We start from the raw sequence: 21253 nt of genomic DNA on the forward strand, positions 1-21253 counted from the left end.
TAGATGAACTGATTCAAATATTCGAGAATGAAGAATCACTGTTCAACCTTTGCTTCAAATTCACTTCATAAAGCAAACATGCAGAAAGAACTCAGGGATAAAAGTTATTTAAAAAGTGCAGATTGTAGAAAGTCTAAAAAAATTTCAATGTGTTTCAATATCCTTTTCAGCATTGTCAGATCTATCATTGTAATGCAGAAACAGTTTGCCACTAGCACATTGCCTTGATTAGGCCATCCTTCTAAAATCAGTAGGCATGGATTAAGGAAACTGGCTGAGACTGGGGAAAATAACTGTGCAACAATTTCAAGAATATTTCACAAAATGAACTATATGGAGGGTTGTAAGAAGAAAGCACTAACACCATCTCCAGTGCAGAGCATAGTGGCAGCAGCATTACGTTGGGGGGTATTTTGCATGAATAGAGCCAGGGAGGCTTAGTAAGTCTGTAGGGAAGAAGAATGGTGCAAAGCACAGGCAGATCCTAAAGAAAAACCTGTTCCAGACTGTCAAAGATTGTGGAATATGCTTTGACGTCTCATACTTGTTATATTTGTTTAGTTATGATAATATTATATGTTTATTTTTTAGACTCCTGATGCAAACCATTCAGCTGAAACACAGCCCGTGTTAAGTCGAGTGAAGATTTTTATTAAAGGACATTTGGTGTATGGTTTTATTTTGGTCTCCTCTGCTGTTTCTTTTCCTGGTTTGCTGTTCATGGAGGACCTTCTGTTTACCCACACTGTCAAAGACCTAGACTAGGGAGAAGATAACCACTTTTTACCAACTTGATAAAGCTTGAGTTATTCTATCAAGAAGAATGGGGAAAAATTTCACCATCCCACTGAGCAAAGTTAGACATTTTGGTTTCTTAATTACTTTTTGAAAATTCTATAATTAGTCTCACATATTCAAATATAGAGTACTAGTAAAAAAAGGCACGTTTCTGACACAAATGAAACAGGCACTAGCAAGGTTTTCCTCGGAGTGTGTATGTTTGAGAAAGTGTATGTGAGAGTGACTGTGTGTGAGAGAGAGAGTGAATGTGCGAGTGTGTGTGTGTGTGAGAGAGAGAGAGAGAGAGAGTGAGTCTGGGTGCGAGTGTGTCTGTGAGAGAGAGAGTGTGTGTGTGAGAATGAGAGTGTGTGAAAGTGCATATGTGAGACACAGTGTGAGAGAGAGAGAGTGTGTTTCACACAGATACAGTGTGTGCAAGAGAGAGAGTGTGTGAGACACAGACTCTCTGTGAGACTGAGTGTATGAGACCAAGAGAGTGTGTGAGTGACTGTGTGACACATAGAGAGTGAATGTGATACAGTGTGAGACATAGAGTGTGTGAGAGACAGCGTGTGAGAGTGAGAGAGAAAAAGACATTGACTGTGTGAGAGAGAGAGAGTGTGTGTGTGACAGAGATACCTCCCCCCCCCCATCTGGTGTCAGCCCCCCTCCCTCTCTCTGGTGTCAGCCCCCCCCCCCCCCCCCTCTCTCTCTGGTGTCTGAGCATTACTGTGCAGGATGCTGAGCTCTGGCTATGCTTCAAGGAACTGACCAATCCTATTTAATAGAATGCACCTCCAACATTCTGAAGCCGAGAAACCTCGTGTGGTTGGTCACTTCTTCTTGTGACGAACCTGGAAGTACGTGATGTCAATTCAGGAGATGGATACAGAGAGCAGGAATGCCTCAGCCATGCAGTCAGCTTCAGAATGTTGGAGGTGTGTTTCATTATATAGGATGTTGTGCAGATCAGAGAAAATAAAAGACTTGAAATGCATTTTGAATTATATATTTTTTACTTCATTTATCATACATATTTTCTGTACTACATATAAAATGTTCTAGATAGCTTCAAATAGTACAAACATAAGATGCACAATTCAATAAATACAAAAGTCAAAATCAGTGTCATTACAACCACATTGATCTCAATGAAAAGCTTGGATAAACAAGAAAGTTGTCAGCTGTTTCCTGAAAACCACAAGAGCCCTTAAGAGATCTGGTAAAGGGTTCCACAACAGAGGTCCAGGAACAACAACGAAAGCAGACATTTCCATGTTTAGACACAAACACAAAGCTATAAGTATGTTCTGATCTAGGGGTAAGTCAACACATTAACTGATCCTTCATCTGGTCTGAAAGGTCAATCTAAAAAGCAGCAACCAAGGCCTCATTATTCCAGCCCCTCTCTGCATAGACAGTGAAGAACTCTACTCATACATGTCCCTTGTTTCTTCTGGAGGGGTGCAGAGGAGGCAGGGGCCATATTGTCTGGATCAAACTCTTTTGAAGGCATGAATGAAGGAGTTTTAAATTGTGACAACGGGATCTTGCCTCTCCTATAGTGGAGAGGCCCAGGCCAATGTATCCCCAGCCAACAACGAAATAATACAGGCCACTCTAGATTTGGGGTCTGGGACTAGGCAGACTGTAATGTAAATTCAATGGAACACTGGCTCACAAATCCATAGCAGGCCTTTGAGGGACAAGAAAAACTTGAGCTCAACCCTAGGTTCTTTACAAGGTTGGGCTAGCCCCAATTCTGGCAAGTGTTCTGGGAAGGTAATTAATGTTCCTCACGGTGGGGCTAGCCCCAATTTTGGCAAATTTTCTGGGAAAGTAATTAATGTTCCTCAATTTGTTCTTATGTGACAATCTCCCTCAGAATGACCCAGGCGTAGCAAGAAAGCAGAGGTCCACTGACATGATCCCCACTTGGCACCCTTGGATCAGATGGCACCTTTGGACCAGATGGCACCCTTGGACTTGGGATGGTCAGCATGGTCTTTAACCTTCCTTCAAGCTGAGCTCTGTAGTGCTGGTCAGTGCCAGGCTTTAGCTGCATGAGACCCAGGGAGGAATACAGAGGCTGGAAGACCTGGAATCTTAGAAACAAGAACAGGAATCTTTGAAACAAGAACTGAATTAATAATAGCAAAGTTCTGGAACTGGATTCTAATGGTACAGACTCTCCGATGATGCAAGAAGCAGACTGGGAAGCTCAGAGCCAAGTCTTTGATATGAGTCTTTGGAGCCAGGGTTTGCGTTATGGAAGCTGAAATCTTTGAAGCAGAAATTGCTTGATTAAACTGTAGGCTGGAGAGAAATCATGGGAGCTAGAGTCACTAGAGTGAAAACAGACTGGATTAAATTATGTTTTCTCCCTTTCAAAGCCATCCAGAATTCTACCAATCAGCTTCCCAAACCTGGAGGTTATGGCAGCTAGAAAGTCTTTTAAAGTTGCACAAGTGTGGGTAGTCCATATTCCAGAAATGGTAACACTGTAGAAATTCTCTTGAGGAGACTCCAGAGAAGGCTCTCCTGGATTTCTTTCATTTGGTATTTATGAAGGTGCCTTAGAAAGCACCTGTGCAATGTTCAATAAAGGTCCTAAATGCTCCCCGAGTGCCAAACAATTACCTTTCCAGGCACAATTCTGACTGATTACAAGAATCTGCTGTATATTGAGCCACCAGGCATCTGAATGCATAGCAAGCCTGCTAGTCCATGTTCTTTGCTCAATTACACTATCATCTTCTATGTCTGGTTTAAAAGAACATCAAGGCTGATGCACACTCAACAATTTGCTCCTAAAAATATTTGTATCCACTCAAAGGCATCATCATACCTGCTTCTAAGATTGTTGTGAATACAAAGCTTCTGGAGGAAAATCTCTCAAGAATCCCAAGGTGTGGAATTCCCAAGTCCTGTCTCTCACTGCTCTCTATGTACAAAGACTGAACAGCCCATGTTTTTGCCTGCCCTGTGTGTTCTCCTGCAGCCACTTTCTGTGCCAATTAAACCTTGGTCTTCTCTCTCCATGGACTTTATAACCATCTCAGAGTGCGTTAGCCTAATCATTAAAACAAAGAGCTAAGAGCCAGGAAAGCCAAGTTCAAATCCCATTATCACTCCTTGTAATGTTGGGCAAGTTATGTAATCCTCTACTGCCTCAGGGTCAAACAGACTGTAAGTTCTATAGGGTCAGGAAAATACTAACGTGTTTGAACATACCTCATCTTAAATGACCGAGGATGATGCAAACTAAACCCAAAATCTTCCATCTTCAAACACAAGTAGAGTGATCCTGGTAGGTAGATCAGTTCTCTCGCATGATGCATTTTGCTCTTACTGTTAACTGGCCATTTGCTTCTCAATTGCTGGTTATGTTTATTAAGGAGATTCTACAGCTCCATGGAATTCCAGCCTCTATTGTCTCTTATTGTCTACCTGGCCAGTTGGGTTTTCAGGATACCCACAATAAAAATGCGTAAAATGTATTAGCATGCATTTCCACCACCGCATGCAAATCTTTCTCATGCATATTCACTGTGTGTATTCTGTAAATCTGACTTGGCCAGGTGGTCCTTGAGGACTGGGTTGAAAAACACTGGTCAAGACTGCTTCAGTGTTACATACATTCCATCTTCCTGTGCACCTTATCCCGATTGTACTTTCTGGAAGCCTCCTACTGATATCCAACCTTGCTCTTATTTATTTATTTATTTTATGGATTACTTATACCCCACATTTTCCCACTCATGCAGGCGCAATGTGGCTTAAAGAGAATTAAATAAAAATTACAAAGCGAAAGCTTAGGAAAGTGTACAAGAAGCAAACAGGGGAGGGGAAAACTAACAAGCATGAGCTAGGCAGGGTAAGGGACAGGGGAATGCATCAATCAACAGTGTAAGTTGGGGAGTAAGTCTTAGTGAGGGATACGCTCCTACTCCCTGCTTTCTCCTCTGAGGTTCCTCAGTGTCCAGCATTACCACTCCTTCTCATGCTTCTAAAGTCTAATGGCCACCAGCACCAGAGTTCAACCTAAAGGAAGGCGGCTACTACACGTGATAGACCGCACCAACCAGTCCAGGCTTAGGGGTGCTATCTCCAGTGGGGAGCCTGTCAGTGGACCTCTGCCTACTTGCTACACCTGGGTCATTATAAATGAAAACTGTTGCAATAAACCAATAATTCCCACAACCTCAAAGGTTGGATATGCACTAGTAGCTGACAAGAATATGACCAGTAAGGAAACAGCCTTCTTAGTAGCACTTCATTGGTACCTCAGGTGCATGCTGCTGCTGTAAATGGGAATAAGAGGATTCTGCAAATATTGATAGTAGGTGGATATATATGATTATCCAACTCATGATAAATTTGACATCTGTCCATAATGGAGGTGCTGTGATGCAGAAACATGTTGGGCTATTTTAATAATTCTTTTTGAAGTCTGGATATATTCACCTGGAGTGACCTTTTTATTTTTATCTTGATTGACTTAATAAAATTTCCTTTGAGCCTATTGAGCTGCCCTACTGCTCTTTTTGTTATCTGCATCTTCCTTTGCAGTTGGTTATCTGCCTCTTTCTCTGTGAATAGTTTACAGCTGAAACAACTGTCCGTAATCTGATCTTAGTTTAAGAGTTTTAAGTCAAACTTTTTCAGGCAAGAGAATGGGAAAAATTTACAAGGATGTGAACACTTTTACAAGACACTGCACATACTCACAAAACCATGTTGGCGTCACACTTACAAATACATAAATAAAGCATGTGACTTGCAACAGCCACATTCACAACACAAAATATTCACAGAAAAATCACTTTAAAAAAATTATATGAGTTTAAAAAATTATATGAGTTAAAGTGTACAAATATAGACACATGTTAAACAAAAGTAGTAGACACCTTGACACAGTAGCATTTTCAAAACTAATAGAAATAATCTAGTTGGTACCTTGCATTGCAGCTGGGGGCAGCCTGGGGGCACTGTCTAGCTTCTTCCAAAGATAAGTTGGTCTAGGGGTGCCTTCTTCTGATCCACAGATCAGGGTAACATCACTGCCAATGTCCAGGGATCCCTGAACTCTGCACAGTGGGGCAGAAGGTGGAACTGCAAGACAATCATTTTTTTAAATATGAAGAGATGGGGAGAAAAATGCACAATAGGACAAAAGTGTTTTGTAACACTGGCTAAATGAAATTTAAAAAAAATGGTGTTGTATTAGGCACTCAGAGAACAAGAGCTCTCTAGACCTACAACACACATTCACCTAACATGCAATAAGGCCACCTCAGAATTTTCAAACAATGAACATGTTGAAAAAAGTGAACAAACAGTATACACACTGTTTTTAAGAAGGTATTTCAAATTTGGCGTCCACTAAAACAGTAAGAAAGATTTCTGTGAAACATAAAATAGCTTTGCATCCTGTACTAGCCGCGTTTGGATGATATTCTTAGAAAAAGTCAGACTAAGTTAGGGGGAAAAAAAGGAATCTTTATTTCTCACTGCAACAGCACAAGAAATACTATTGGCTCTTGGCATTAGTAGTATTACAGAACACAGTCTAACAATAGTAGCTTTGGTATTTGTAAAAGTTTCAGTCTGAACTTAGAAAAAAGAGAAAAAGGAAGAAGGAAAGTTTATTCCTCACTGTCAAACAAAGGTCACAGAACAGAGAGAAAGAAAGGATGAAAGAAAGAAAGATTCTTAGCTATAAAGAATTAGTTCTTACTGTGGTGGGGGGGGGGAGCACACCCCCCACCCTCGGGAAAAAGGCTGTGGCAAGGATATGAAGCTCCCTTGCCAGCCGGGCTACATAACTTGTTTTCTTGTAAAACAAAGTAGACCATGCTGATTTGCAGAAATTCACATTTAAAACAGTCAATTTGGTCGACTTCTGCACTATTTACAGTAAAGTGCACAAAATGAATATGGTAATGACCTCAGGTTGGGCAATGAGTATTAGCACACCAAGGCAAAGCTGAATTCTCTTGAACAGATTCAAAAACTGGGGTTAATAACAATGCAGAGATTTGAGGTTCTCTGCTTGAGCCATTCTGGCTTTTGATCAGAACATAACGTTCCATACCTCAACAAGAAGCCTTTTGCCATATCTTTGCCAAGTATCAGCCTGTATGTCTAACTTGAAAGCAAAGACTGGAATTAACTATTTTTCTCAATATACTTTTGCCACACAGCTTTATCTATACAGATAACACATTACGTGTGCAATTTCTAAAGACATATGTCCCTCTACATGCACTCGGATGCATTTCTATGGATGAAGCTTGTCTAGATGGCCAAGACTGAATGAACATAAAGACTAATTCCATGCTAGAAGCAACTACATGCCCCCACATGGCAGGGAAGGGGTCACTGTGGTGTTACTGAAAAGTCAAACATTTTATGTAAACAAATATGGCCAACCGCCCTTCTGACCCCAGAATGTGTAAATGTTTGTGCTGACATCAGCTATGGCGTGGCATATCACAGCTGAGTATGGAACAGAGGGAGATTTCCACCTTGGTCAAATCTAAATAGCAGGAGTGAGAAAAACCAGAGCTGGAGATATGTGCAAACATATTAACATAGATTCCAAAGATTAATTCAGAATAAGTAGTTCTCCTGTAGTAGCTAGTAGGTAGGTAAAGTAAACAGCTGTCACGGCAGTTTAAAGATGCTACATTCTTTTCTCTTGTACATGGGCAATCGCTTCATGCTGGCCTACACACAAAAAAAGTAATGCAGGTCTTGCAAGGTATTCCATACAAACAATGGAAAGGTTCAGGATACAAGACAGCTGCTTCAGTATTCTTTCCTCAAAAGCCCAAGACATAAGGGTTAGATGTCCATTTGTCCCCTCTCACCTAATACCGTGAGCCCGATGACTCCAATATTCCTCCCACCTCTATCTGGAACATTGTTGACCAAACACTGGTAGGTGCCTGTATCAGACAGCTGAGTGCTATTAATATAGATGGAGGCACTTGTACTTGGCATGGTCCTTGCAAATCCGACTCGTCCATTGAATTGCGCTGCACCACTGAAAACCTGTCCACCTTGGTAGATGATGACCTGAACAAAAGAGAGAGTAAGAACAATTACAGTGTAAAGCAACTTTGTGGTGCGATGAAGATTAGAAACAACCATGAAAAAGTATACAGTTGCATGCAAGCATTTAGGCACTCCTGGTTAAACTATATATGTCAATGAATCTCCAAGTGAACAGACACTTTTGTCTAATCAGGAAAAGACATGTACATGGTTGAAAAAACTCTGACCCTTCTAAACTCTCAGCTTGTGATAGTTATTCTGTCTAATTTCAGCTATTTGAAACATTTGAAAATGAAGATAATTGACACTTAGAAAGCAGGGGGGCACCATAAAAAAATTCTCTAAATGCTCACAGCTATCAATTTCAACTGACAGAATCATTAAGAAATGAAAGTTAAAAGGAAGTGACATCAGCCCTTGGTATGGACACTTAGAAGTGGTATTCTCATTCAATAGATGCAAAACCTAGTGAATTGGGAAGAAACTTTCAGCGTGGTGTGGACAGTACCCCATCACATGGCAGCAAAGGAAAAAACTTCTCAAAACTTATTTTGCCCCAGTAGAAAAAGGCAGTGATCTTGGGGCAGAACAAACCTGACAGATAAGATGGCACCCACGGAGTCTAAAGAGGTGGCAAGTTCATAAAACTAGTGCTGCACTTAGATTAAAATTTGTAATTGTAATTAATCGCTCGGTCAAGCATTTTAATCACAATTAATCGTGTGATTGAGTTTATTTATTTACTTATTTCCCTCTGCCGCTCCTTGTGACTCTGGGCAAATCGCTTAAGTTTTCATTGCCCCAGGTACAGAATAAGTACCTGTATATAATATGTAAACCGCTTTGATTGTAACCACAGAAAAGTGGTATATCAAATCCTATCCCCCTTCTCTTCCCTAAAGGACTAATAATCTACCTCCTTCCCACCCCTCAGATCCAACATATCTCCTTTTCTCTTCCTTCCTTCCTTCCCTCCCTTTCCTCTTCCCCCCAGGTGCATTATCTCTTTCTCTCTCCCTCTTTCCTATTGTTCAGCACCTCACCCTCCCTCCCCTCCAACCTCATGAGTAGCAACACAAACTTGGTGGTGAGCAACAAAAAGTTATTTTCATGGCTGCTGGCGCTTATTGCTTTGGAATTTGCTTCCACTAGTGACCTCTCCAGTTCTGCTTGCAGGTCTGCAGCTCGCTTCGCTCCCCCACTCAGGGTTCGGCATCTGCACCCTCTCAATTTCCCTCTCCCCCCAGTTTTCCTTCAAGTTGGTCTTCTGTTGGTCCCTGGCAATGGCTGCCTGTGGCCAGGTCCAAAGTTTTCCCTCTGACCCATCCCGCCCATGCAAACAAGAAGTGATATCAGAGGAAGCAGAACAAATCGAAGGGAAAGCTTTGGAACAGACCACAGGCAGCATATGTGCACCACTGCCACTGCTGGAGACCAAAAGAAGACTATTTTTTAAGGTAGACTGACATGCGGGGGGGGGGGGGGGTGTTGAATCCTGGTTGGATGGAAAAATTGAGGCAGTGGGGGCACCGTGCGTGGGCATAAAGTGCCTGTCCCTCCCACTCCAGTCCCTGCACCGTCCCACTCCCTGCCCTGCACCACTGTCCTTCAATGTTCCTGGCCGCTGGTAGTGTCTCAGTGCAGTAAGCACACTGCCTTCGGTGACCCAGAAGCTTTCCCTCTGTTACAGTTTCCTGTCCTGCATAGGTGGGATGCTGCAACAGAGGGAGAGCTTCCGGAGCTGCGAAGGTAGTGTGTACTTACCGCATTGATGCTGCCGGCGGCCCGGAACATTGAAGAAGGGCAGAGAGCGAGCCAGAGAGGTACAGGGAAGGGAACCAGCCCACTCCAGAACAGAGCCAGCCAGTCAGCCGCCAGACGACGTTAAAAAGCTGAAGAAGGTCACTTTTCCCTCTCCTCTGCGCAGCTGTTGGGTGGGGGTCAAGGTGGGTTGTTTTTAGGCCAAAAAGCACTTGCTGTTTATAACTTTATTTAAAGTACGCTTTTAAATTCCAAAGTCTTACATTTCTGTCTGCCACTAAACTTAGTCTTGGTCTCAAAAAATATGGCAGCTCTACTACTGTTCATATTTCTCTTCGTTGGCTTCCTTTTCAATCTCAAGTTTTATTTAAGTTGGTCTATATAATTTTTAAAGTGTTTGATTGATAGTACATCTCCAGACTATCCTTTTGGATTCATTTATTTTCCTTCTATTCATGGAATCTTGAAAGTTAGAGATCCATTTTACTTAATTTTACCTTCATTTTTAAACATTAGACATAAAAAAGATTCTGGAAGCTTCTTTTTGTTATCAGGCCCCTCACATTTGGTTTTCTCTCCCTATTGAACATCAAGGTTCTTTCAGTTATTTCTCATTCCATAAGAATCTAAAGACTTATTTGTTCAAAAGATTTGTCTTAATTTTAAGTTGTTTTAATTTGCTTTGTTACCCGCTTTGAATTACTAATAAGTAGGATTTATCAAGATAAGAATCATATCACATCACATCCCGACCAAAAAGTCATTGATGCAGTGCTCTGCATGTGGGAACTTTCTCCTTTTTGTTTTATGGAATGCAATGGTTATTATAAAAATGCACTTGCCTTTTTTATTACTGCTGTTTCAAAGAGAGATATTGAATAATGGGGAGAGGGGGAAGGATGGAGGAGGAGGGGGAGGGAGGGAGGGGGAAGAGGGGGGAAATGCACCATCTGTAAAAAAAAAAAAAAAATTTAGCACCCCCCCAATCATTTTGAAAAGTTGGCTCCTATGTTTGGAGGAGACAGGAAATGCTGCCATGTGATTAAATTCTGTAATCGCGATTAAATTATTTGCTTGCCCTTGATGCATTAATCGCATCATTGACTGCGATTAACTTGCAGCCTTACACCGAATAGATATGCAGACCTGGCTGATGGAGCTAAGCGAGCATATTTGGAAGGTGAGGTTGGACCTTCAAGCCCTGATGAGTGAATAAAAAGGCATACATTTCTAAGGAGTCAGAGCATAAGAGCACAAGCATTGCTATAATGGGACAGATCAAAGGTCCATCAAGCCATCAAGCCCACTATACTGTTTCCAACAGTGGCCAATCCAGGTACAAGTACCTGGCATGATCCCAAAACAGTAAAGCAGATTTTATGCTGCTTATCCTAGAAATAAGCAGTGGATTTTCCCAAGTCCATCTTTAATAATGGCTTATGGACTTTTGTTTTGGAAAATTATCCAAACCTTTATTAAACCCTCCTAAGCTAACTGCGTTTATCATATTTTCTGACAATGAATTGGAGAGTTTAATTACATGCTGAGTGAAGAAATATTTTCTCTGGTTTGTTTTAAATTTACTACTTAGTAGCTTCTTTGCATGCCCCCTAGTCCTAGTATTTTTGGAAATAGTAAACTAGCGATTCACGTCTACATGTTCCACTCCACTCAGTATTTTACAGACCTCTATCGTATCTCCCCCTCAGCTGTCTCTTCTCCAAGCTGAAAAGCCCTAGCCAATTTAGCCTTTCCTCATAGGGAAGTCATCCCATCCCTGTTGTAATTTTTGTCGTCTTTCTCTGTACCTTTTACTAATTCTGCTATATCTTTTTTGACATGCATTATAAAAAATTGCTCGCAGCTTGATATGGATGCTGAGGATATTCTTTAGCTGCAGCAGGACCTAAAAATTAGTGAAGCATCAAGAGAGGAGCTCTTACTTATAACTAATGATATACAACACAGTTCCCTGCTGGAACAACTTTTGCATCAGAGGAATCCCTGATAAGATAGAAAATGGGGATGTGAAATGGCTAGTATAAGAAATTTTTCAAGGCATAGCAGACAGCTCACAGGCCCATTCTGAGATGAGAGGCCCCAACGTTGAGTGGCACACAGAGCACTGGATCCAATGAGAACCAAGAGATCAGGAGATTAAATTACTGTGCTTCCCTGGTAAGGAGGGCCCAGAACCTTGCCTTCAGGTGTAAGTCGTTTTGAGATACATATATAAATGTATCCTCTCTGATTCCATTTACAGGAAGGGAAATGAACCCTATTACAAAGAGATCAATCTTGGAGAAAAACATACCAATGGCTCTATCACTTTACACGTCAGTGCTGATGTCATTACCATACAAACTAATAATCGTGTGGAAGTCAGAATTTCTTTGCAAATGACCAGCATAGCAGTTGAGGAGGGCGATTACAGGAAGGAAGTTAGGCAGACTGCTAATGCCGAAGCGGAGAGGGATTTTGCCCATTAGTAGAGAATTCATGTTAGTGGCTGGAAACTTCAGAGACAATCCCCTTTAATGAAGGCTGAAAGAAAACTGGAGGACTAGTAGAGACAGTGTTTGATTAATTTAGAACCCAATGAACTAAAATGGTGAAAACTATATTCTGAGTGGGGTTTGATGGCCGTTCCTCCTCTTGCATGTTCTCTGCAAGGATGGGGGAGTGCACTGAGCTTTTGTCTACAAGTGTTCCATGCCACAAGTGCCTCCCCCCATTGAGGGGGACTGAAGGAAATCGACATGTTTTCTGTGCCACGAAGGAGCACTGGTCTAGGCACAGAAGCAGCAATTTTGATTTAGGTGTGTTCCCTCACACCCAGGAGGTTGTGAGTATGATGGCTTGGTTTTATGCAGGGGAGAGAGTAAGTATCTATGGGATTTCGAGACATTGTACAGCTGGCCCTTCTATTGGTTCGGAAATGTATTCTACAGTCCTGGATTACCCCGGTGGCGCCCTCTCCTGCGGCCTGGCTTACACTTATGACTGAGATGGCCGTCTGGGTGATAACACAATTTTCTCAGGTTTTGTCTCTATCTGGGAGATGGGGTCCATATCATGCTCTACGGAAGCAATTCCTGGAATTATACTGAACGTGATTTGTTTCCTCATTCTGCTTAGCTAGAAGAGGGGTGATGGTGGGGGGAAAGGGCTATTTTGTTATGGAAAGCACCAGGGGCATATTGTAACTATATTTTGAAAACTTCCTGAAAGTTGTGTTGTGTTTTTATGACCAGGATGTTTAATTCTGTTCATTCTTCAATTACTGGTTTGTGCTTGTTATGCATTTCGTGCTGTTTCTGGTGTCAATAAGGATATTAAAAAAAAAAAAAGAAAGAGAGAAAATTTTGGTTAAGAGAACTGTACATCTCTAGAGATGTGTACACTCTGTTTTGTTCTCCTACATAAGTACACAATTGTGGAATGCATTACTAAAAGCTGTGAAAATAACATACAACCATCTTAACTTCCGGAAATCACTAAACACCAACCTGTTCGAAAAGGCATACCCTACCAACCCAACTTAAGTGCCTGAACCCTGCAACACAACGTAACCAAAGCTTGTAATGAACACTATATAACTCTCCTTCTCTGCTATTCCCAATGTGTCTGTAACACAGCCCTCCTTACTTGCTGGAGATCTTGCCTTTAACTCTTCCCTGTGCTCTCCTTATATAGATTACTCTTGGTCAGAGATTTAATTTTTGCTGATTCACCAAAGTAAGGTGCCCTTTTATACTAAAGCTATCACACAATCCCGTTAAGGGGTCTTTCCAGTAGTTTCTATGTGTTAAAGAATTTTCCTGTCGGGGGCGTAGCATGGATGGAGAGTTGGCATGGAAGTGTTAGCCAACTAGTGCATCACATTTACTGCGCACTAACTAGTTAACGCGGAGTTAACACAGGACCACTTGCTGCCTCTTAAATACCAGATGATAAGTGTTTCCACTTTAACCAGAATCAGGTACCACAAGTTCATCTAAAATGTTCCCACTAGATTTTTTTTTTATTGCAGGTGTTAACGTCTTTTTTTGATGCAGCACTTGTTTTGGGCTTGCCATGTGTTAAAATTCCATTTTATAGTGTGTTAAGCCCAAAATTAATGCATTTTAGTAGACGGGCACCTAATTGGGTCTCAGTTTTCAATTAACTCTATTAACCCACCTTGCTCGATACGTGGTAGTTGGTGTTTTCCCTCTTGTAATCCACCTACTCCATTGCCAGGGAAAAATAATGAACAAGCTGCAAAAGGGCAGCCAATTGAAGAGTGGAAGATGCTTTCAGGTGCATATTTGTCTCAGTTTAAATAAATCAAATCCCATCCAAACAACTAGTGGTTCTTAAATTACCAGCCCTGGGTTTAGCTCTGCTGCCAGACTTTTTACTTCATACTGAGAACATTTTTTATTTTTGTTCAATGAAATATAGCACTTGTAACTAATTGATATAAATTTAGTTTCGATGGATCTGGTGCTGCTATCAGATGTTTGTGTTTTTGATAGATAACATATGGAATGGCTGGCATGAATACTCTACACACAGCTTTGCACGAACTTTATTCTGCTTTCTACTTCATGCATATTTAGTTTTGCCCTTGATGGCACCTGCTTGTCCTTCAAAATCTATCTTAATTGGAATTTATTTAATAACAGGTATGTTTATTATTTATACATTTTTGTAGCTCGCTTTTCCAATTATGATCAAAATGAACAGAAGGATATTTGCTTTGGTTCTGCACATTAAAGTAAGAGGCTCAGAACTGGTGCCCATCGCCAGGCCTGACTTTAGGTTAGGGTGAGCATGGCTGTCACCTGGAGCCAGGGCCGGCTGAAGGGACTGTGACACACTGAGCCAGCTATTGCATTGGTAGCCCCCCCCCCCCCCCCCCCGAAATCTGCCCTCTCTCCAGCTGCGATAAAAGTGTGTCAAATTCCAAAACACTGGTCCTGCATCTCTTCCTCCCCTCCCCCAGCCCGCCCCCCCCCCCCCCCCAAGTGCAAGAGGAAAAGAAAAAAGAAGGAAAGATAGTGGACCAGGATTTTTGGGGGGTTAATAAAAGGTCTTTTTATTGAATCTTCACAAAATCAATACACTGCAAACGCTGAAATACCTATATACCGCAAGGCTGAAATGTTTATTTGGAGGCTAACATCCACAAAACAATGGTACAATGTTGCAGGTAACAGAACTGTAAACAACACACTCTTACACAATTAAACCATAAAGCTTTGCTTTTGCAGTAGTTTTACAATAGTTTTACAACTTACATAGTAGATGATGGCAGAAAAAGACCTGCACGGTCCATCCAGTCTGCCCAACAAGACAACTCATATGTGCTACTTTTTGTGTATACCCTACTTTGATTTGTACCTGTGCTGTTCAGGGCACAGACCGTATAAGTCTGCCCAGCACTATCCCCGCCTCCCAACCACCAGCCCCGCCTCCCAACCACCGGCTCTGGCACAGACCATATAAGTCTGCCCAGCACTATCCCCGCCTCCCAACCACCAACCCCGCCTCCCACCACCGGCTCTGGCACAGACCATATAAGTCTGCCCAGCACTATCCCCGCCTCCCAACCACCAGCCCCGCCTCCCAACCACCGGCTCTGGCACAGACCATATAAGTCTGCCCAGCACTATCCCCGCCTCCCAACCACCAACCCCGCCTCCCACCACCGGCTCTGGCACAGACCGTATAAGTCTGCCCAGCACTATTCCTGCCTCCCACCACCGGCTCTGGCACAGACCGTATAAGTCTGCCCAGCACTATCCCCGCCTCCCAACCACCAGTCCCGCCTCCCACCACCGGCTCTAGCACAGACTGTATAAGTCTGTCCAGCACTATCCCCGCCTCCCAACCACCAGCCCCGCCTCCCGATCTCAACTAAGCTCCTGAGGATCCATTCCTTCTGCACAGGATTCCTTTATGCTTATCCCACGCATGTTTGAATTCCGTTAGCGTTTTCATTTCCACCACCTCCCGCGGGAGGGCATTCCAAGCATCCACTACTCTTTTTCTTTGCGTTTGTTTCCATGCGTTGAGTGTGTGTACATCTTTTATTTTTTTTCCATGCTCGTTCAAGCCTCCTGGCTTGTGTTTTTAGTTTTTTCAGTTCTTCGTTATACCACGGTATCAATTTGTGTCTTGATCGGGATTTTGAAACTCTTTAATCACTAGTGCCCTGAACCAGTGCCTCACCTGGTCCAGAGGCTGAGTCGACCCTGCACCATTCAACAACACCATCATCACTCACTAGCCCAAGTCTTGTGTTCCAGGGTCACGGAGCCCTATATGACTGTCCCCATAAGCCAGCCACCAGCTTCACTTTAAAATAAACTCAGTGGGTACAGAGACTTTTAGACAGATTTAATAAATGTGGTTCTAGAACATTTCTGAGAACATAGAGGCGAAATGCTTTTTCTCCCACTCTATAAATATTGTAATAGCTTTGAGCAAGGGGAAAGGTCTCATGTGGCAAACTTACCTGCTCTGGCTGATTGGCATTGGAAAGAGGGGTGACCATCCAGATGACATTTAGGTTAGTGAGTGCTGCACTGGTAATGAATGTGCAGGGCAAGACTGCTGTCTGACCTCGGGCCACCTGGATACTTGGAGAGCTCACTGATACTTCCAGAGCATTCACTACATAAGAAGAAGAAGAAAAAAAACACAGGGTGAGTGATGATCCCCAATATCCTTCCTCCCAAATTTTCTTCCTATGTGGATAAACAGTGGTCACCATGACCTCCCCTCTATAGAATGTACAGCAGTAACTGGTAGTATAAGTTGTTAGGGGTTAGAAAAAGATGCAAAAAGACAGTCACCTACTCTCCCAAATAAAACAGATCCTCTAAGGTCATCTTCAATGGTATTCTAAATTTCTTGCATTAGAAGAAACACAGAGGTATAGCGTAGCCACTCAACAATGACAGGTAGAAATGGCCAGTGATTAGAGATATGGGCTTAGAACCAGGTGAAAGCAGAATCTAAACTCCACATCCCCTGCTGACACTCCTTGTGACCTTGGGAAATCACTTTATCTCCTGTTGTTTCAAGTACCCTCTTCTGTAAGCTACATTTTAATACAGTAAAGCCAAACTGATCATCATTTCGAAAAGATCAGCTAAAAAATACAAAATTATTGTTATGAGTGTGGTTATGGGTCCAGTTCTCCAGTGCTGAACAGAAAATACTGACCAAATTTTCCTGATTGTGCTAGCCCAGCTGAAAGCACAGTTAGGACACCTCCACAAAAAAAAAAAAAAAAAATGCTTTTTTTATATAAATCGGCTCATATTATTGCAGTCAGTTGAGTAAAATTCTTCTCAGACAGTGTCCTAGTTATCCAAGGCCTCACTCTTCCAATGTTCCACTCCAACTGCTTTAATTATAAATAGCTGGGTAAATTGAGTACAGCAGACTGTTAAGCTTGACTCATTTATGACTTGAGAGTTAAGCACTTGAGCAATTTTCATCTTCGTATATTACTGCAGTTGCAAATACGATGAGAAGCATTTATCAAACTATAAACTACATTTGGCTTGATGATGTATGAAAGTAACCTATCAGGAAACACAGATTCCCCTCTCCTGAGCCCAATGCAACTTGCAGGGTGACGAGCAAGAAACACAACCGATTTGGACAAATAAGCTAAGCCAACCTAACAAAGGAAGCCAGAGATGGCATATGTACTAGAAGTGTTTCCAAGACATACATAACAGCTTTTTCTCTCATGCAGCAACATCTTGACAGATGGTTCCTGAAGACTGTTTCCACAAGTGACTCATCATCAAGAAACCTTTTCATACAGAGACCAAGCTGTAGGAAAGCTCAAATGCAAGCTTAGGGTCTTCTTTTAGCTAAGAAGCCAACATATCTATTAGATCAATGATTTTCGACCTTTCATCTTGAGGGACTTTTACAAGGTACAAAAATTGTCAAAAGCACACCATCAGTTTTCTAAGGACATATTTTATCATTTAAGAAATGAGTATTAAGATTCTGTTTAAAGTTAAATAATTAAATATGCAAGTAATTTCCTATATACAAATCAATACCAACTCTCTTTCCTTACTGCCCCCCTTCACCTTAATCATTTTATTTGGCCTTTCATCTTTGTTACTACCATTACACTATACATCTGTCTCAAGCATATTTAAATTCTGGTCTCCACCACCTCTACTAGTAGTTTGAGGGGCCATGCTCCTCTTTGTTTCTTACAGGTTCCAGGATCCAACTCCCCTCCTATAGCCTATCACCAAGCTCTGTAACCAGTCACATTGTGTCCAAAAATAGTAAGGCTATTGCCCAAAAACCAGCTGCCTAAAGTGAGAGACTTTTGTAGGTCTTGGACTGAGGGATTTGGGGGGGGGGGGGGGGGAGGTTGAGGTTTTTATAGGGGTTGATGTTCGAAACTAATTACTGTGAACTGCTTAAATTGTTGGGTTCAAGGTGGTCCATAAAAATTTAAAATACATTCTTAGTTTCTAAGAATTATATGGCAATGAACTTACCGCTTAGGTGACAAACCACAGTAAACTGGCACTGTGCAGTAAGTCCTCGCTTCAATAATTCAGCACAGCTGCGCTTGCTTTCTGCCCAGGAAGATGCAGCAAGGCTCACACTGACACATACACGGAACAGCTGCACACAGAGGTCGCCGCACACATGCACCAGTAGGATCAGGTGACCTGTGAAGCTGCTGGCTTCTGTGTGTGTCAGTGTGAGCCTGTTGCATCCACCCAGGCAGAGAGCAAGTGCAGCTGCACTGAATTATTAAAGGGAGGAGGAGTCGGTACTTGGATGTCTGTCGGTTCATAGATAGGCAGTTGGTCACAGAGAGGCTCGAAAACTCTCACAGGATCCCTGGAAAACCCTGCTCCCGTGCAACTCTTGGCCACAGCACACCTGGGGAGCAGCTGCAGCACACCAGCTGAAAAATGTTGCATTAGGTATTAGGTTACCCTTTAAATACTGGATTATTTTAAATGTTATTGCATCTTCTTAAAGCAGGGATAGGAAATTCTGGTCCCTGAGTGCCACAGTTAGGCCTGACCTGCCTGTGGCACTCAAGGATCAGAGTTGAATATTCCTGAGTTAAAGTATCAAGGTTTGTTGAATGACTCCCCCCATCCCCCCTAAACTATTACTTCTTGTCCTGGATTATGTCATCCCTTCACCCACAGAGGTCTACATATAATCAAATTAGATTCATCCTTAAACTAGCCCAAGTATATCTCTGCTTCCACAGCCTAAGTGTGAAACAGTAAAAAGGAAGAGTCTCACCATTATCTGTTCACAGATATTCAACAGAACAACCTAGTTCAATGCTAAAATTGACAAAAGGGCAAAAGACAATGAAAAACAAAGCAAATGGAAGGGACCTAGAAAATACATCTCTCTATATAAAAGGCAACCCAACGTTCTATGAAGCCTCCAGCCGGAAGTGTGAAGGGGGCGAGATATCCGGTTTCCCTATGAGTGTCTGCCCCGCCCTCTCTGTAACACAGTCAGTGAAGGAAAACAGCAGAGCACGAAATCAAATCGCTGGCTCTGTAACAGTGAAGGACTCAGAGGGGGGAGGGGAGAGAGACCAGAGGGCAGGGACACACACACTCCCACATGCACACAGAAGAAAACATTGCTAGCCCCCCGTTTCATTTGCATCAGAAACGGGGCTTTTTTACTAGTACAAAATAAAAAGGAAAGCTGAACATAGAAGGAACTGGCACACTGATGATGAATGTCCCTAATATGATATTTATGCTAAAATATCTTTTTAAAGAAGAGAATCATAAAACTGCTGTTCATTTCTATTCATCTAGACATCACAAAAATAAATAATGCAAACTACAGGGGGAAAAAAAAGATGAATAGACAAAGTAACTTAGTTATGTGTTCGGGAAGATGCCCAGCAGCTGCTGTCCTTGGAAGCTGCGATAAGGAAACATTCCTATGCCATCTCCAAATGAATGGCTCACTTTCCCACTGCTGGGAGGTGTCCCGGGCAGTCGCCTCACCACCTGAGCAAGATAACATGGCATACTGCACTGATTACTCCCACATGTGAAGGAGGAAGACGACCACCTTGCCACAAAGTTAAAGAGAAACCATAGAAAGGCAGCCATTGACTCTGTAAACAAGAGATTATTATAACTGTTTCCAATTCAAAACATGCTGCCAACCAATTTGTATCCCAGATAGTTGCAAATATCTTATTGTATCCTAGCCCAATAGTGGCCAGCTCTAATTGAACTGGAAGCTAAAAGAGGAGGAAGTAGTAGTTTTGAGGGAAAAAAATGTAGGTTAACACTTTGCATAAATAGGACTGCCACGTCTGTCCAGCTGAAAGGCCCCCATTATTCTCCCATTTGGGGCCTTATTTTAAAAGAAGGAGGGATACCCAGAGGGATAGGAGAAGGATGCATTATAGCCAGAAGAGTATGGGAAAAGGTCAGGTCTTCTGGGATTGAACCCAAAAAACTTAAGAGGTCAAGATATTTACTTTACTGCTTTCTCTTCCCACCCAGGAGACACAATAAAGCAAACCCTAGAATCTTAAAACAAGTGGGGAAAGCATGTAAAGCATGGCTTAGGTGATTTATTTATTAGGATTTATTTATCACCTTTTTGAAGGAATTCACTCATCAAGGCGGTGTACAGTAAGAATAGATCAAACCTGAGCAACAGGCAATTACAGCAGTAAAAATATTAAAATAACAATACAAAGTATGGCATAGCATACTACTTACAATGTAAACACAATACGTAATAGAACATTTTAATTGATAGTGAAGAGTAAATCAAAGTTGTAACATATAGATAGGTAAGAGAGTAAGAAGAGTTAGAAAGTAAGGTGACTGATTTAAAGAAAGTTGCACATGAGGTCAGAGAGATGGTTAAATATTATCTCAGTTAGAGTAGGAGTGGATAAACATGTCCTGCTGCAGTATGTGCAGCCCAAGTCATTCCTTGTGTGTGTGTGAGTGAGACTAACATTCAGTTACTTCTTCCATTAAAAGCCTGGTTGAAGAGCCAAGCTTTCACCTGCTTCCTGGACAATTCTTTTGAACCCCGAGTGTACACATGTTTTTGTGGTAGGTAATTTAGTTGGGATACAGGCAGTTTTGAGGTGGTGGGGGCTGACCTGCTTTCCCCCAGAAATGTACTGGGCCATATTTTAGTGAGTTTATTTCTCCGGAACCCCTGGCCCAATCTGACATATTTTTGAACTCTACGTGACTTCCCACTGGGTTTACTTCACTATGCTAAGTTTTACCCCATTTCTGGAGACTTAGTTATTTTGCACCTAGACAGAACATTTTTCAACCCCTTTTGTATAATTCTTTCCAACTTTTATAAAGGTTGAAAAGACTGATTAGTATAAAAATAGTTCATATTTGTTTAATGGGTCTACAATGAAGAACAGCACAGCTTGTATCCTTCCAGTACAGAACACAAATTCTGATGCTTACAAATGATTTCTTTATACACAGCTACTCTTACTGAAATACTGAGAATTTTACAGGTAATCTGAAAAGCCATTTATGCACCATAAGTAGGTTTACACACAGGAAGTCACTTAACTGCTTAGACTACATGCCGGTAAAAATGTGCACAAAGCAAATCC

General features: G+C 41.9%; 1 protein-coding gene across 1 annotated transcript in view; it reads right to left on the reverse strand.

The window, feature by feature from the left end:
• The window catches only part of IGSF11 (immunoglobulin superfamily member 11), a 183932-nt gene that overhangs the window by 25935 nt on the left and 136744 nt on the right, over positions 1-21253 (reverse strand). Inside the window, exons 2-4 of the mRNA XM_030205078.1 lie at positions 16109-16266; positions 7656-7863; positions 5740-5895 (exon numbers count right to left, since the gene is read on the reverse strand). Coding sequence (XP_030060938.1) covers positions 5740-5895; positions 7656-7863; positions 16109-16266 — 522 coding nt within the window. The remainder of the gene's footprint in view (positions 1-5739; positions 5896-7655; positions 7864-16108; positions 16267-21253) is intronic.

The sequence above is a fragment of the Microcaecilia unicolor genome, chromosome 5 (assembly GCF_901765095.1).
Source record: "Microcaecilia unicolor chromosome 5, aMicUni1.1, whole genome shotgun sequence".
NCBI lineage: Eukaryota > Metazoa > Chordata > Amphibia > Gymnophiona > Siphonopidae > Microcaecilia > Microcaecilia unicolor.